The 18,700-nt window shown below is 39.9% G+C and overlaps 1 protein-coding gene across 5 annotated transcripts; it reads left to right on the forward strand.

The window, feature by feature from the left end:
- The first annotated feature begins 342 nt into the window (after positions 1-342).
- On the forward strand, positions 343-17,135 carry aifm1 (apoptosis inducing factor mitochondrion associated 1). 5 transcript variants are annotated; one of them, XM_034683465.1, is made up of 21 exons: positions 343-593; positions 3,721-3,851; positions 3,959-4,079; positions 4,213-4,236; positions 5,094-5,234; positions 7,067-7,267; positions 7,458-7,556; positions 7,661-7,732; positions 8,144-8,265; positions 8,407-8,537; positions 10,919-11,009; positions 11,165-11,249; positions 11,425-11,501; positions 11,879-11,987; positions 12,088-12,195; positions 12,292-12,380; positions 12,466-12,606; positions 12,893-13,035; positions 15,584-15,708; positions 15,799-15,989; positions 16,676-17,135. In XM_034683465.1, exons 1-21 carry the CDS (start codon positions 506-508, stop codon positions 16,745-16,747), a joined length of 2,361 nt encoding a protein of 786 aa, XP_034539356.1. In that variant the 5' UTR covers positions 343-505; the 3' UTR covers positions 16,748-17,135. The 5 variants fall into 5 exon arrangements, with proteins under 5 accessions (XP_034539356.1, XP_034539358.1, XP_034539357.1 ...); XM_034683467.1 differs by having other exon boundaries at positions 8,147-8,265; XM_034683466.1 differs by having other exon boundaries at positions 7,070-7,267.
- The last annotated feature ends 1,565 nt before the right edge of the window (positions 17,136-18,700 follow it).

Here is an 18,700-nt window from a genome sequence, read left to right on the forward strand (position 1 = left end):
GAAGCGCGTGGTTTACGGCAGCTATCAGAGAGTCTAAAAGAAAGGAGTTCAGAGCAGCTACCAGTCGGCGTAACAGCCTTTACAAAGAGCTTAAATTTGGAAATAGAATAATTGCAGTCATATAATTGTTAACCATATGATTTCAAAATTACTATGAATTGTTTATTACATAGCAAACACAAAAAAATAATGCCAAGTCGATTCAGATTTAAAGGAACTCATCTTTAGTACCGTCACTAACATAAGTGGAGACGCCATCTTTTCCCAAAGCGTTATCCTCCCTACACTTCCGGTGGTGACCAATCTCCCGTTTAGAGAGACTCTTTCCCTTTACCCATAATCCCCTTAAAACGTGTGACCTGTCTCTGGCCTTGGCGAGGAGCGCGGTGCTGCTAGTTGTCAGTGAGGACTGGCAGAGGACTTGTTTAACGTTAACTAGCTGGAGTTCACGTCCGACAAGTTCGGCTAGTTCGCAGGGGCACCGTTAGAGCGGATCAGAGCCACAATGCTGAAATGTAGAACTGCATGGAAAAAGCTTGCACCTCTAGCTAGAGCTTCATCCAGTGTGTGCCGGCAGAATGTGAGACGAACAGGTAAGTGACTAGTGACAGTAACTTGATAACTAAATGAAGTTCAGATATGTGTGGGTTAATTCACCACGACACTTCACTACAATGACAGCATGCTAAAGACTACAGGGGAACTTCAGTCTGTGCTTTATGCAAGTATTTTGACCTTGTGTGTCTGCAACAAAGCTAACTGCTAATCAGTATATGCAAAGTTAACAAGCACAAGTCAAAAGTAAGCATACAACTTAAACTATATCATACTCATCTGGCCTTTTGCTAACCAACACTGCTTTAAATCCAACAAACTGGTGTTTCTGTCGCACATGTTGAAGCCAATGATGGTTTGCTGTGTGGTTATGAAATAACAGGTGTTCCCAGTGGCTGCTTTCATATGTCGATTTTGACCTGGATTACAGAGGATTCAGTCCATTGTGACTGTTTCAGGATAAGCAGAGCCCTCCTGCTCCTCCTCCTCCCTCCTGAGTATACTCATAAGCTAGGGGGAGGTTTAGAAGTGATGAAGCAATAAGGAGTTATTACAGCATTTCTCAATCACCAAAATACTAAACCCTATAGTCTGAACCAAATTCTTAGCAGCCTGAACCCATGCATTGAATCAGTCACTCTTGGCAAAACCATAAGCCCCTCTCACCAACTTGCAAACACATTCTCACTCACTAAAACATAATTCTGCACTGTGATGCACTTGTGTTGCATAATGGTAAGCACAGGTAGTAAAAGTTAAACACATTTGAAACACAGGTGTCACAGCTTAAACACAACCGCTCAAAACTGATCACACTTGTGTCTAATGATCTGAGGAGACCAATATAAGCCTGGATCCGGCACGTCAGGGTTTTTCCCCCGTTGCCTGGCCAGGGAGAATGTGGCCTATGATGTGGATGAAGTCCTGTGGCCTGACCCAGCACAGAGACACGATTCTGTGGCTGAATGATTGTAGATACTGTAAGCACTTCAGTTTGTTTTTGAGGATTACTCTGTAATGTGCTTCTCATTTATATTTGTTCATTGATATTTTGTTATTCATTTAGCCTACTGTTAACAACAAACATTATTATTTCTACAGCTTCATGTCCTGAGCAATCTTTTTTGATGTAGTGTGTGATGACTGCTCAGTCTTGTTTTAATTTTGATCGACTTGGGATATGATCTGACAACATTGTTTGGTTTTGCAGGAAGAGTCAGAGGTTTGGTGAATGTAGTTTGAAAATTGGGTTTTCTTCTTATAGTGTTGAGAAAAGTGTGGTGGATGTCAAGAAATATGTTTTACCAATGAGAAATACTGTAAAGGAAAGTAATCCATCAGAGGGGTTGATCATTATGAGGATTATAGCCTCTTAATCCAACTCAAATTGTGTGTGCCCTTTTCTGTTACAGGTCAAATTGACCCTTTTTAAAGTCAATTTTAGGTAATATATGCCTTCCAAAGTAGCTAAGTGCAGCATAAAAATCTGGGCAGCATGTGACAGAAGATGTGTTGTGATCATTTATCTACATCACTTCATAAAAATAAAATAAAATTAAATGTAAAATAGAATAAACAGAAATCTATGTCATGTAAAACTATTGTATTTATATTTAGGTATTTCCAATATACATTAAAACAAGTTTTAACATTTTGTTTTATGAAAAACGAGTGAGTTATCCTCATTGAACCATGATCTGTGAGATTTAAAGAACAGCATTGCATTATATCTTGATTTAAATGGTTAGTAATGGAGTTAAAATTAGATTTTTTTTAAAAAATTGTATTGGGATATTTTGGGGTTCTGACACTTTTGAATCATTAAATATGGCCCAGGTCCAATTGACCCAGAAACATTATTGCTGTTACTGAGAAAAGAACATAACAGGAGGGTTAACAACAGTCTACATCCATATGAATATTGTGCAGAAAAATCCTACAAGTTAACTTTGATTCCACTAATAATTGAACCACTTGGTATTTATTTTATCTGTACACTCACTAAGTCCCTTACCTGCATATGCCACATTTTCAACAAGCTGCTAGTAGCTGTTGTGGTAGCCTAATTTGATTGACATTATTAAGATTACAGTATTGATCTAACATCGATAGCAGGTTTTTATACATACGATACACACACCCTTTCATATGCTTAAAGTTAGGATTGAATGCTTGGGCATGTGGTTTTGTGCTCGTTGTGTCTCACCCCACGTTGTTGCTTTCTAACCAAAGCAAAGTGATATGCTATTAAGTAGAGATGGGATTTATGGCTCTTTGAAGGGAACCGGATCTTGAGGAGCCGTTCCTTTCAAAGAGACGTTCAAAAGACTGACTCTTTGTCTCATTGTATTTATTTATTTCTTAGAAGTTAACCAGGGGTAACTCGTTTTTATCAAGGAAACAATCACTGGTAGCAGTTATAAGATAAGATTTGGATCATAATAATTCAAACTTACACATCCCACCAGTATGTATATATACTCTATTGGTGGGAATTATTCTGAAATATTGATTATAATTTCATTTGGCATTGTAAACATTCCATAAGATAGTGCCATATCCCCATGCTTCGACAGTGAGTTCACTATTTTGAATTTTCCCTCAACAAAAAACTTTGTGGTACTTTAAAAACTACACAGGCTACAGATAACTTCCATGCAAAACAACTACTGTGAAATTTTCCACACAAGAACATTTTAACAATACAGAAAAAAAATAAAAATAATAAATAAGAATAAACATATGTATATAAAAATATAAACACAACTAGAATAAAAATTAGGACATTATAGAAATGTGATGTGATATAAAAACGTCTCCCAAATGAACGCCTTGCAACTGTGAATCGGTTCTCATCGTTCACTTAAAAGAGAATCAGAAAGAATCAGAAAGAACTTTAATCACAATGTATCTCAAGAATACAAAGAATTTGACTCTGGTATTTTTGCGTACTCCCTGTACAAACATGAATAGACAGACACTAAAAATCAAGTTCTAATAAAAAATATATAGAACCGTTCAAAAGACCGACTCGTTCGTGAACGTCACATCTCTACTATTAAGGGTTGTAAGGGTGCAACACATGGATGTACTGCAATGTGGATCATAATCGATGCAGTTTCTCAACACTTACTCTGATTCTGTGATTTGTTAAATTGTTTTCAGGATTAACCCATGGCAGACTACCAGCACAAGTACCTGCGGCTCGCATGTCCACCGCGCCCACAGGGGGGGGTCGGGAGAACCAGATCTACGTCCTTCTGGTTGGAGCAACGTTTCTTGGTGGTGGAGTTTATGTGAGTTCGCTTTGTACCTCATTACACACAGGAACATGCACTAAATGTAGCAACTGACAGGAAGTTTCACAGTTGAACCGGTTGTAAGGTATTTTTTGTTTTCACAGGCGTACCGAACTTTAAAGGGAGACCAAAAACGATACCAGGAACGCATTGATGAAATCTCATCCAGACCACTAAAACTCAACGCAGAACAGCCAGCCTCGCTCATCGAGTTGGAGCTTTCCAGTGAGCAATTTTGATGAACAGAATTTAAGGATTTTAAAACTTTGAATATTTGTTGGAACTTTGCTGATGCTTTAGTAATGATAGTTTAAGAACTTCTTTGTTTTGATTGTTGTGTTGTTGTTGTTTGTTTCAGCTGTGGAATCCACTGACACAGAGAGTAAGTGATTTCTTTCTCACTCCCTGGCAGATAATAATCTTAAGATTTATAGATCAAACTCCACCTCTGTTAATAACTTTATAGGTCATAAAACTTACTTTGAACAGAGCCTGCACACACTCCTCAAACACTGTAAGAAAACAGGGCCTGTATTGTTTTTGCTGTGTCACTCTTTGAAGGAAAAAAACAACAGCTTTTATTAAATTACAGTTAAAGTTGAATAAACGGTAAAGTTTGTTTAGAAGTAGCTGACTCTGCAGTGCACAGTGTGGCTTCCTCTTTATTACCTTTAAGTCAGCTGTTTTATACTTGAAAACAACTGTGTTTGGTAAGTGGTGGGTTGATTTACATTGTATTTAACTTTCTGACATACAAAGCATCAGAAGGTGCATTTCGACCGAGAGTTCCAGGGTCTTTTAGCCCCCAGAACTACTTTCCCTGGAACTAAAAGGTTCCTGTGCCCCCATTGTTGTCTGCGTTTCGACCGCGGGCTGAAGTCCCGGGTAGATTGTGCAAATCAGGCCAGTGACGTATGGAGAAAAAAATGATATTAAATAATATTTTGAAATCTTAATAAAAACTAAACTAGCATGCATTCACAAGAACTCCCTCTGTGTTTCAACAACTGTGTTAACTCCACAAACACCGTATGTTCAACCATAAGTCCCAGGACCTTTGAAAAGTACCGCCCCCCCAAGCCGGGTCTTTTCAGGGGGGAGATTATCCCCCGGAACTACATTTAGACCCTGGTTCCTGCGGTCGAAAAACATGTCACATGACACACAAGACATTTTAAGTGTTGTTTTAAGTTATTTAAAAGCTTATTTTTTATTATTATTTTAATTCCTCTCTCTCAGTTGTTCCTGAGCCACAAGCAGAACCTGTGGCAGAACCTTCACCAGAACCTGTGGCAGAACCCCCCCCAGAGGAGCCGAGCGCCCCGGCCCCTGAGACTGAAGCAGCAGCAGTCCCCAGTGACACAACAGAGCCACCCCCAGGTTGTTTGCTTTTTTTTTTAAATCCCTACATGCATGCATAAAACATCTGCCTCCTGCATGTGAACAGTGAGTTGGAACCTACAGTAATAGGAAAAAGGTTTCTCAATATGGAACTGTGAACAACATGAAACCTTTTTATTATTACACTGTGTTCACATGGTGTCCTGCAAAGACAAACTTAAGGCCAGAAATGGTGACACCAGCTGGTCAAGTTGGGTAATTGCAAGACAAGGCCATAAAACACACCTGTCTTTTCACTCTTTTTACCCTGCTAAAACTTTCCATTTAAAAAATCTGTTAAAAATAGGATACATGGTGATGACCAGTTTAATGCTGGATATTTAACTTTTGTCTTGTACCTGGAATTCTTGTTTATATCCACTAGCTGAGAAGATATCTGCATGTATTGTCATTTTCCCTTTTGTTGCATGTTTCTCATTTTCATTCACCGTCTCGTGTTCAGTCACACATGTGTTTAATGTTGGTTTAATGTACTGTTTCCTCTAACCTGTAAAACTAACCCTTTTAAATTCCAGTACAACTTTCAACGCTCACACACTCACCTCCATTCTGAAATATTTCTGTGTGAATATTTCCGTCACAGTCATTGAAGTTTTCACTTTATTTTACGTACAAGTTTGCTCCTGTTGTGATTTTTTGACATGTGGTGAAAGATGGAAACACTCCCTTTGATTCCTTTCTGTGAATTTTTCATACTTGTGTGAAACTTTCTTCTGGGGTAGAATTCAAAAGGGTTTTTTAAAATTATTTTTATTGAATGTTATGTGATATTGTTTATAGGGATGCACGATATTGGATTTTTTGCCGATATCCCATATGCAGATATTTTACAACTCATTTAGCCGATTACCGATATATTTTTTCCCACACACCTAATTGCAGAGATCATCAATTCTCTTCTGTATTGGAATTAGTGTACAGTATTATGGTGATACTCTTATCACATTTGTTATGTGATATTAATTTCTTGTGCAAAATAAGAAAAATACTTAATACTTAAAGCTGCATATTTATTTATGACAATTGCTTTCAAACAAAATTAATACAGAAAGATCCATCCTACTTAAAACTTGGATGATGCTCTCCCTGAGACAATCATAACAAAACCCACAACCAGGGCAAATTTGGCCAATTTCACATTTGACATAGTAAGTAAACCTAACCTCTGTTCACAGGGAACATGTGAAAAGTGCAACTGTACAGCAATTAAACCCAAATTAAATAAAATGGTTTACTCTTTGACAGTAAATGTGCCTAAATTAGTCAGCTAGATGTACCTTACAGACTGCCGCTTAAATTCAAATTTAACTTAAAACATGAGCCCAACATGTGTGCAGCAGCCCATTATTTTATCGGCAGATATTGGCGTGTTGGCCGATATCGGATAGTTCGTTTTAAAGCCAATATCGGCCAATAACGATAATGTGTCAATAATATTGTGCATCCCTAATTGTTTATAATTGGAAGCTGCCCTCAGACATTTTTCATGCAGCCTGATTTAAAAAGGAAGTCTCAAAACTATAGAAACTTAAACCTTATTTACATGAGCTAGGTGAGACAAAAGGGAAACAACCCACAAGACTCCTTTTTATAAAACTTAATTTAAATGCATCTTGTGTTTACTGCATGTTTCACAGTGCTAATAGTCAACCAGAGACCGGGCAGCTTCCAGTTGTTGTTGTGTTACTGTGCATGCTCTGCAGAATGTTCACAGGGTAAAGCTGGAGAAATGCATGAATCCTGGTGGCCTTCTCCTTAAATAATTTCTTGAAGAATTGTTATCCTAACCCATGCTTAAACTACCTCAATAGCAGACGAGCCAGTTGTAGAGGAGCCGGTGGTAGAGGTGCCAGTAGTAGAGGAGCCGGTGATAGAGGCGCCGGTGGTGATAGAGGCGCCGGTGGTGGTAGAGGAGCCGGTGGTGGTAGAGGAGCCGGTGGTAGAGACGCCGGTGGTAGAAGCCCCTGCTGAAGAGACAGCAGCTCCAGCTGCTGAAGCTGTAGTAGAGGAGGGTAAGATTTGAGAAGAAAGATGCTTCAATTTGATTAATTTGCTCATGCTTTTAAAAAAATATTAATTTTTGTCTGACATTTCAGGTGCTATGATAACCCTTGTTTATAACACCTGTTCTGACTCTGTGGCATAGATAAACATAGTCAATATCAAGAGAGGTTATCATGTAACTTTGCCCCATACTACCAGAACCCTCGCCCCCCTCTGAGCCGTCCCCAGCTGAACTTACAGAGTCGCCGCCCCCTGAACATGCACTTGAACCGGAACCTGAACCTGTTGTGGAGAGTGGTAAGCTTAGTCAGACCCCGTTCAAGGATCCACAGATGTACATTTGCCACAGCGTTGTGTGTGTGTTTTGTCTTAACTGCTTCGTGCTCCGGTCACACTAACAGAACCTCCAGCAGCAGCAGAAAGCCCCGCAGCAGAGTCCCCTACGCCTCCGCCTGAAGTGGTGGTAGAGAGTGGTAAGACCAAAGTCCAGCCTTGGTTGGAGTGGGGGAAGCGGGCAGACACGACACTTCTTCCATTCTGATAAAGATAATGTTAATTCTCCAACACCTTCTCTCCTTTTTATGTTTTTAACCTTTTTTTCCTCCAGTACAGCTTTTCCTCCCTGCCTGTTCCTGGTTTTTATCACATTGTTTGGGTACTTGTAAAGATAAAGGTTAATCTCACTCACATGAAAACTTATAATTTCTCTCCCCATTCACTTCCCTCAGGTGTATTTGTGTGTGTCGCAGTGACTGATAGGCATCCAAGAACGTGCAGTAATTGTTGTGTCTCTCTTGCTTTTGACTTTCTATCTCTTCTCACTCCCTCTATGTCCAACTCATCTCTTTCCCCTCCTTGCTCTTGCTCTTTTATTCAAACTCCAGTAGTTGAGTCCACACCTGCCACTGCCAAGGTCCCCTCACACACACCCTATCTCCTTATCGGTGGAGGAACTGCCTCTTTTGCAGCTGCACGCTCCATTCGAGCGAGAGACCCTGGTGCCAAGGTCAGCAAAACCCTCTGTTTACAAAATAAGAGCTCAACTCTGAATTCAGTTTATTTGCCTCAGAGTATGGCAGTTTTCAGGAGTTTTATTTTTAGTTGTTTAATATCGTATGAGTTAACCTTTTTTAAAATTTGATTCCAGGTATTAATTGTGACAGATGAGCCAGATCTTCCATACATGAGACCTCCTCTTTCTAAGGAACTTTGGTTCTCTGATGACCCCAGTGTGACAGACACTCTGCGATTCAAACAGTGGAATGGAAAGGAAAGAAGGTGTGATTTCTTTTTTTTCTTCAGTGTTGTGCTTTCAGTGTACTCTGCTATATATCCTCAAATCTGTTCGGTTTGTCTCCTTGTATTCCCTTTAAACAGTTCTGCCTATAAATTCAGAATCTGCATGCATGTAACAGTGTTTTGGTCTCTGTAGTAGGGATGTCCGGTTTGGTCGACTTAACGATTAAATGCCATCACCAGTCTGAACCAGAATTACAAGTCGGTCAAGTTTTATCTGTAGCGTAGCCAGGGCTGTAGCTTTGGTTATTATCTACTGCCATAATGCTATGTGGCTCTACTACCCGCATGTAAACAAGCATAGGCAACAGATAGCATTGATGTGGGCCCGTATGCACGTCCACTGATGAGCGATGAAAACGGGCCGTTTGCACTAATGGTGAAAAAGAAAATGGATTAGCGGTGTGCATGAGCCAGGTTAACGCCCCAACAAAGCATTACATTTAATGCCATTAGACCCCCCCCATTACAGGTGCTAACGGCAGGACTATCACACCTAATAGGCTGTTTAAAGGATGGAGGACACCGTGCTTATGCATTACCGTTTAAGACGAAATAGAAAATGTAAAATAAAATACTTCTGTAGATTATTTGACATGAATGAATTAGAAATAATTCTTAGGTAACCTACCAGCAATACCGTGAAGTGGATCCTTCCCAAACAACTCAGTTAACAAGTCCTCATCCTTCAATGGGGGGACAGGTGGTCGCAACAAGCAACAAGCACCGCCATCAACAAATCATGTTGCTTATTTCATTTTTTAGGTCTTCTAGTGTGTGCTCAGAAACACCACACCCATTTACCCGCTTAAAGCTCTTAAGCCAAACTTTCCCTTTGTCTTTGTTTGTTATCTTTGACGATTGACTTGCTGATAATAGCGGTTTGTTCATTCTTTATTCTTGTAATAAAATGTCCATTTGATCTTGTCTCAGTCACATCGGTACCACTCGCCATGTTTATTGTTGTTTATATGTAGTAGGCATGTGCAATTCGAATTTGTTGGATAGGGGTTTTCCAGGAGGTTCCCTGGACATATGACGTTTTGCACCAGCCTCGCTTTCATGGCGCAATTACTTGATTGACCAATTATTTGCAGTCGTGCTTCCAGCTAACACTACGACCAAATGGGCCGTTCCATAACGGTACGTTAAGACTAATGGTCCCGTTTGTGTAATGGCTGGACGTGCATACGGGCCGTGGACGTTAACCTGCAAGAACCAAAAGCTTGTGGTGCTAGCTCTGCTACTGTTAGCCAGCTAATGTAAACCAATTTGACATGATTTGTCTGTAGAATCTGTGATCCCCTATTAAGCCAAGTTAAGTCAATTGTGCTTAACTTTGACTATTTTCTTTGGGGTTTTTTTTACCTTTTGACTTGTCAGTTAGTTGGAATTTAAAGATAAGTTAGTCAGTCAATGACTAAGAAGAAGCTTCTTTGGAACATTCTACTCAGCAGGCAGGACAGCAGAGTCAACTCGGGCTTTAGCCGTCTTTAGCTGCATGAAAACAGTCAGAGCAACAGAGGTGAGACAATTAATCATAATACAATCCTTGAACCGATCGGCTATCATCTGATAACAATTTAGCTTTATTGCACATAAACATCTGCATGCAAGTGTAGCATGGTTATAATCTGGTTGTAGATGTTGTTTGTCAACTCCATTTGCACCTCTAAAGCTGTAATTCAGATTGTAAACAACACCAACAATAACGCACAGGACGGCAGAATGGGCTTGTTGCTACTGGAAGCTCCAAAAGTTAGCAGATGCTGCTTGAGACTCTAACCTTGTCACACACCGTCCTGTAGGTTCAAAGATGTGTGTAAGGCTGTATATCTAAGGGGTATCTGAACATTTCTTTCTCTTTGAGTAAATAAGGGATTGTTGCAGTTGCATCAGTTAGACTGGGGTTCCCAGACTTTTCAGCCCCCCGCAAATATAGGTGCCAAAGACTCGCGACTCCCGCTGTCCCTCAAAGTGATTTAATGTGGCTTCATTTAGCTGGTCTGCAAAAAAAAAAAATGAAAACATTCTAGAAGACATCTCACGACCCCGCATTTGTATATCGTGAGTTAGACTGTGTTGTCTGTTACATCTTTTTGTTTTCAGTGGAGTTCTGCACCTTTCCTGTTCCCTAAACTCTGTTCTAACTGACTTCCCCTTTCTACTGTATTTAGGCAAATACTATTGTTGAAAACCAAGCTTGCATCATTTCATTTGTAGGAAACGATCTTCCCAGTAAACCACTCACAATACCTACTACAACTGAAATTGTATCCGACCTCGTACGAAGATTATACTGTCAGAGGATTCATGTAATAAAACATGTGATAAAATATTTCCTCTCTGTCTGTATTTTTCAGTATCTACTTCCAGCCAGCGTCGTTCTACATCAGTCCAGAAGAACTGGAAGGTGCAGAAAATGGCGGTGTTGCTGTTCTCACGGGCAAAAAGGTTTGTTTTTATGTATAAGTCACACCACATTAAGCTCACTTCTAAAATTATATACAATCCCTAATGTGTGTTAGAGATGATTTATTTCAGAGATGGAGAGTTTTGTTAATGAAAGATTTTGACAACAATCTGTTTCTATCCTGACTCTATTTCAGGTGGTACACATGGACGTGAGAGGAAACAAAGTGAAGCTGGACGATGATACTGAGATTTCATACAACAAATGTTTGATTGCTACAGGTGAGGCACTTCGGATTGATTTAATCACAGAGTGTGCAACAGTCTTCCCCCATGCTGTGAGTCTCCTGAACACGCTACTCCCTTTCACATTCACCTCCACCTAGAATGACAATAAAGTTTGAGTTGAGTTGAGTAATGAAACCTGACTGAAGCTAATCTGAGCTTTTCTCTCCAGGTGGTGTACCAAGAAACCTGCAGGTGATTGAGAGAGCGGGAGAGGAGGTGATGAAGAGGACAACTTTGTTCCGCAAGGTCTGTGTTTGCCCACAAGTGGGCGATATTTCTGTCTGGGAATTCTGGCAAATAGCAAGCAAGCTCATCATATGGTAGAGTTCGGTGACATGAAATACTCTGAAAATGTAAACTCAACAACTCGAGAATAGAACAAACAAAAACTATGTAGTATAATCCAGTCTTTAGATGATCTTTCATTACAGTTAAAGATAGGAAATAATTTAAGCATAGAAAACCAGGAAGCAGATGGATAGCTAAATAATTAATGTTAACCATAAGATTAAGGTTAACACATAAGTAAAAGGTCAACTTGAATTGTGACAGGTGACCTCTTGACACATCAACAGCTTTTACAAAAGACACAACATCATTATGAATGCTGTTTTTCTCCACAGGTTGAAGACTTTAAATCCCTGGACAAGGTGTCCAGAAACATCAAGTCCATCACAATCATCGGGGGCGGCTTCTTGGGCAGCGAGCTGGCCTGTGCCCTCGGCAGGAGATGTAAGATTTCAGGATAAAATGAGAAAATATTAGAAATACTGATGTTCCTAAGCACAAACCTGTCGCTAGATCACTCATGGTTTCTCTTTCTTTCTTTCAGCACATGAGTCCGACCTGGAGGTGATTCAGATGTACCCTGAGAAGGGCAACATGGGGAAAGTGTTGCCTGAGTATCTGAGCAACTGGACAACAGACAAAGTCAAGAGAGGTTCGTCCATTCCTTGTCTGAACAAACCTCAAGAGAATACTTGTACTTCTATTCTTCTGTTTATTTTGAGACTAACTTTTCCATTTGGTTTTCTAGAGGGTGTGAAAATCATCTCAGAAGCTCTGGTGAAATCTGTGACCTGCAAAGACGACAAGTTAGAAATCCTGCTGAAGGACGGCCGACTCGTAGGTTCCAGGTTTTTTACACAAGCTCAGTTTAAATTAGGGAATGATTTATTTGTTACTTATCAAGTTGTACTTCCCTTCACAGGTCAAAACAGACCACATAGTTGCATCTGTTGGCCTGGAGCCCAATGTTGACCTTGCAAAGTCAGCAGGTCTGGAGGTGGACTCTGACTTTGGTGGCTTTCGGGTTAATGCAGAACTACAAGCTAGATCCAATATTTGGGTGGTAAGTTAATGTTTATATAAGTGGTCTGAGGTAGCACAGTAATGGAGAGCTGTACAGGGTGGACAAGAAAACACAGAAATGTGGGTCAATTTTGGCCTTCACTCAAGTATTCAGCAATCCAATCTTTCAACCTCTCCAGTCTTGTATTGTGTTATAGTGCCCTCATCTGGCTAACTCAGGTCATGATCAAGAAAAAAACAGATCCCAAGATGTGTAATGCACTCGTAATATGGTTAGTAATCTTAAACGCATGCCGTGTAGCCTCAATCCTTCTGTTTCAATGCAGGCAGGAGATGCTGCGTGTTTCTATGACATCAGACTGGGCCGCAGACGAGTGGAGCATCACGATCACGCTGTTGTGAGTGGGAGACTCGCAGGAGAGAACATGACTGGAGCCAACAAACCCTACTGGCATCAATCTATGTTCTGGTGAGTGTCATGAGCACTAACTCTGTCCTGCTTGTGGTACTGGATCAGGGTTTCCATGATTCGTAAGTGTAGACCATTCGGTAAATCATCGCTGTAACCGCAAGCAATGAAAGAGACTCAAAGTGGAAATGAAGGAAAACTCCTGAGTGAGTGAGATCCAGCTTGAATCATAGATAGAACAGGTCTAAGTTCAATGCATTAATTTAAATAAGGGGGTTAGGAGCAGGATATACAATGGTGCACATGACTCAGATTTAATCCTTTCAGAAGCCACATGAACATGCATGATTGCTTTGAATTCTTGAATACCATTAAGTCTTAAATTATTTAAAATGCCTTTAGAGGACATTAGGTTGGAGTTCCCAGCAGAGGGCTGCATTCCTCACTGAGACTTTTTTAAGCCCATCATAAATTAACTGACTCTGTTTAAAAAACACAACTAATATGAACACAGAGGGACTGTGGCAGATTTTCAGGGGCTGCCAAGTCCACAGTGAGAAGTATGGCCTACTTTAAACTAGTCATACAGCGACTGCATGTTTTCAACAGCTGGTGAAATATGACACGATGCTGACAACAGGGATTCACTGCAGTCCCAAAAAATACATATGACTGTCATTCAAAGCAGCCTGTTTGTACACACGCAGATGTTGTTAGATTAGATGTTGATATTGCTTTTGAATTTTAGTGCAAGTGGCTGCAGAATCAAGCTGTTGTGATTCCTCCAGCTTGTTCATTCCACAGCAGTAATGGTCTCAGTTACTGCTGATCGTAAACCCACTATCATTCAAATATAGTGTTTTTAATATTAAAGACAACAGCTATGAGAAATGATATATGATTATCACAGTTAAAGCAACAGCAGCTAATGCCTGGCACGCATTAAATGTGTGACGATTTGAAGAATCCTGTAGAGACCACACACTTGATGATAACAAAAGACAGATCGCACTGATCTTATAGTGTGTGGTGTGCACTATGGGGCACACCACACACTAACCAGTTCTTCAGCAGAGTATGAGGCTCTTCACGCTCAATATTCCAAATCTTGCATAGTAAAACGTGACTTCGGTGTAAACAAACATGGCGGATGAACAGGATGAAGCAGTGATGATTGTTTTCGGCCTCTTACTTTCCAAAAACACACACAAAAAAGAAAAACGATTATGGAAAAAGTCATGGAAACGGCGGGAATGTGGGCTGTATGCATTACAGTAGTGAGTTTTTGCCGGCACCATGTTTTTGTTTGTTTTACTTCCTCTTCCGTCAGTCTGTGTCTTGATTGGCTTTTGCTACGGTACACATGACATTACACACTGTGCGTGCTCGTCTCCTCTCGGTGCATCCCACACACTACAGGATTTGTAGTTGTAAATGTTAAACATGTTCATTATTTACGATCTCTCCTTCTGACGCCTTCCAAGCGGCTCCGACCGGACAAAATCACTCTTAACACACCCCACACCACAGGAAAATCAGACACGATGTCGTTTGCACATTAAAACTCATTAAACTTTTTTTACCATCAAAATATTTTGCTGCAGATTCTACGAAAACATCCTTCTAATCTGAATCTACTTAACATCTAAAACCTAACATCTTCTGATAAAGCTGTGAAGCACTCACACTACATTACAGTACTGACTGTAAACTCAGCTATCTAAAGCCGATGGCTGATTTGATTAATATTAAGGCTAACAGATGAGTCAGACGCTAAACAGTGCTCCATTAACATTATTCAATACAGCCCTAAGCTATGTTTTTAATTCTTACTCATTTGGAAAATTAGGACACATATGGATTTGCGCTCTGTTGCACTAGGTCATCTCTTGAAAACACATTGTTCACAATTTCTTTCAGGTTTTTATAATTGAGGTTTTTCATAAATAAACTATAGTACATGAGTATGATGTTGTAAATTTATGTTTCTCATCTCAGCACTGTGTCCAGTAGTAATAGCTGATCAGTATCCTGGAGCAGTTCGTTAGTGTGATTCAGTGTGGGTTCACCCATCCTATCGTTGCAGTCGTTCATACAGGTGCAGATGGCCCTTGAAAAGGTATCAACAGATGACCCACAGGTTGGGCTGGCTTCTGACTGGTGCTATATTTAGTTGTCAGACTCCCTGGGTAAAATGACCACATCATGTTATCTGTCAACATCTGGCTGAGATTTTACTTCAGGTCATCGGACAGCTTTAAGCTCATCGGGAGCCGTTGGGGGCTGTCACTGAAATTTACAGCTACATTTTTAACGAGAAGCCTCTCAGCTCTGCTTGTTTGTTTGAGTGGGAGCTGTTTTAGCTACACAAACAGTGTTTGAGAAGAGTTTTAAAATCCAGAAGTGGTTGTACTTATAATTGGAGGATAAAACTGTGCAAAATGACAGTATGTGCAGGTTGGTTTAACTCCAGCTACAAGCCTTTTTTTCTGTGTTATTCTTCAGTTCTATTAATAACTGAAAGGTCTTGTCTAGGTTAAATAAAACATGGAGAAAAAATATTGCTCGCTTTCAACATGTTTTTTTAACCTCATGTGGTTTCTCACAGGAGTGACCTGGGACCAGATGTGGGCTACGAGGCGATCGGGATCGTTGACAGCAGCCTGCCAACTGTGGGAGTGTTTGCCAAAGCCACAGCAAAGGATACACCAAGAGCTGCTACAGAGAAGTCGGGTAGGAACAGTGATATATATACAAACAATCTTATTCCCATGAAACAAAAATAAACTCTACATTTGATGACTGATCTTAAATGTGCCACAGGAACTGGGATCCGCTCAGAAAGTGAAACAGAAGACACAGCCATCAGCCCGGTGGCTGCTTCAACTCCAGCTCCGGCTGTGGAGGGGCAAAGAGACGACTATGGAAAAGGAGTTATCTTCTACCTGAGAGACAAAGTAGTGGTGGGAATTATCCTGTGGAATGTCTTCAACAGAATGCCTATTGCAAGAAAGGTACAAAGCTTTCATGTTTTTTTAAACAAGGTAAAAAAGTAAATTTTATACAGGGTTCCCACGTGTCCTGGAAAACAGTTGACCAGTTTTCCAGTACTGGAAAACACCTGGGAAATGGGAGAAAAAGTAAAATGTCCTGGAAAATCACGTGTTGTTCTGGAAAATGATTCCAACATGACTAAACCATGATAAAACAGGTGTACTTCGAGTTGAGTTGAGAAACATTTGTAGCCATTTTTGTCATTCGGTTCTCCTCTGATTATTATTATTATTCATTTATTTCAGTAAGGCAGCTTCCTGATTCCTTTGCTGGCTCATTTGTTTTTTTTACTTTGCTTATTATATATTTTTTGAGAAAAGAGAAAGCTGAAATTAGAGTTGCCCATCATTAAAGTGCTGTACATCTGTGGTTGCATTATTCTTTAATCAATTCGCCATCATTTTTAAGCATGCATGAGATGATTTCATAGATGGCCATAGGCTGCACGTCTTTCAATGTGGACTTCCACTGAGAGGATCATATTAGATTATTTAGGAACTAAATTAGGAACTAAATTTAGACTGTCATACCAGCTTGATCATCATTGAAAATGTCCTGGAAAAGTCCTGCAAAATTATCTCTGAAAAAGAGTGGGAACCCTGTAATAATTTGGATTTGTTTGCTAATTATGTCCGTGTGTTTACAGATAATCAAGGATGGAGAGGAACACGCAGATCTGAATGAAGTGGCCAAGCTTTTCAACATTCACGAGGATTGAGACGGTGAAGGCTGAAACTCGTTATGGGAGGGGAATAACTCATCATGTAAAGACTGAAAACTCTGACAGCTGTTGCCATGATCACACCAACAAAAACGGGAGAATTCATGTAAATTATTTCATGTTGCTGGAATATTTTCATATTTGGGTTTGTTTCTACTGCACCTTTTCTGTTTGTTTGTTTTTTCCACTCTTCACGTCACTTCTCTTATTCTTCTTCATCACTTTTGCTTTTTTCTTTTTTTTTTAAATCATGGTCAATGTGTGATCCTCTGTCTGCTTTCCCACCGCAAGGCTTTAATGTCGAGCATGGACAATTGTTTCCCTCTGTGTGATCAGAGCAGCTTGTCATGAGAAAAGCTGCAATAAAAGCTATTTTTAAATCGGAGTGATCCCATTATTTGTTTGCTCCTCGATAACAGCGCTGACGACAGATCAGTTGACTCGCCTTGTGTGATGTGACGTTTGTTAATGTCTGTGTGGGTGAGCTCAAGTGTCCTGAGGCATTTTGATCAATGCGTAATGCTTGACAAATTAACCCAGGTCATACACGAGATCTCTACAGATGAGGTCCTTCAGTTTGACAGAGGTGATGTTGAATTTCTAACCTAAGCTTGAATACATCTGTTTTTAGTTTAACCAGGAAGAGACAAGGTTGGTGGGGAAAAAAAAAAACCCTGACATATAAATTTTACAGTGTGTCAAAAGTACGGTCTAATTAAGTAGAGTCAATGTACGCTCCAACAAAAACATTAAAATGAAGCCTGGCCTACTTATCTTGTCCGGAGGTGAAAATGCTCCATCATGCAGAAACATTGTGTGTGTTTTCTACTCTGGGCTTCTTGTTATTAGGACTGCACTCATGTTCTGCATTCTCACACATTTCTTATCCTATTTGACACTGTGCGCTCCCGAGCGAAGTGTGGAGCGGCCTTTCAAGTGTGAGGCAAACACGTGCAGCCATAACGTCCCGTCGCTTTCTCTGACATTCATTTTACATGAGTAAATGGCTGAACTGCCTCCCCCTCCTCTGTATGGAGGAATAAACATGAGCCTCCACATTTATATTTGATTTTGTCAGGCGATTTGAAGATGAAATAATTAGACCAGAAGCTCTGGACAGCTCTGCTGTGGATAAATAACCTCTGGATGTGTGCTGATGCTCACAGAGACATGTTACTCTTGAATTAATTAAAACTGGATGCCTTTTTTCTGTTTCTCTTTTGCAGCGACTACATATGTTCTTATAGCTGAAGACACTTTGATCCTGATTTACATAATCAGAAGAGGTCATGTTACTGACTTTTTTTGCCAGTCTTTTACCCAAAACTTTTCATGATGTATGCTTTTTTCTCATCAAATTATATAAATATAATTGTGTAGGACAGAGATGTCAAATTCCATAAATATCTCTTATTTAATTTTGTGGATTTGGCTCAAAAATCCCTGACCACAATCACTATAATCTCTGAGCTGCATTATGACAGCTCTTTAAAACTTCTAATCTTCAAATATTATATCATTAATGAACTGTTTGTTTTATTTCTGCAGCAAAAACTAAATGAAAGTAAATTACATATGTTGTAGTACTTAAATATCTCTGCTAATCTGCTCCCATCACTTAAGGCAATGTCGGCCACTCAGGCTTTAAAATGCTCCTGTCTCTTTAAATATTCTTGCAGTAATTTTTTGTACATGCATATGGCCATAAAAAAGAGATAAACCTTGAAGTCATCCTCACAAACAGCCAGGAAAAAAAAACACTCCCAGGATTTTGAATTATACAGCAGCAGCTTCCTGGATTTTACACCTGCAGAGAGGGAGGGACGCTCAGCTGAGTCCAGAAGGCAGCGCCCGTCTGGAAGAGACACAACAAGTTCCTTGCATCCCTGCATCCTTGCATCTCCTCTTTTTTTTTTTTTCCTTTTCTCTTCTTTTTTCTTGTGTTGGATT

Source organism: Notolabrus celidotus, chromosome 5, assembly GCF_009762535.1.
Source record: "Notolabrus celidotus isolate fNotCel1 chromosome 5, fNotCel1.pri, whole genome shotgun sequence".
Classification (NCBI taxonomy): Eukaryota; Metazoa; Chordata; class Actinopteri; order Labriformes; family Labridae; genus Notolabrus; species Notolabrus celidotus.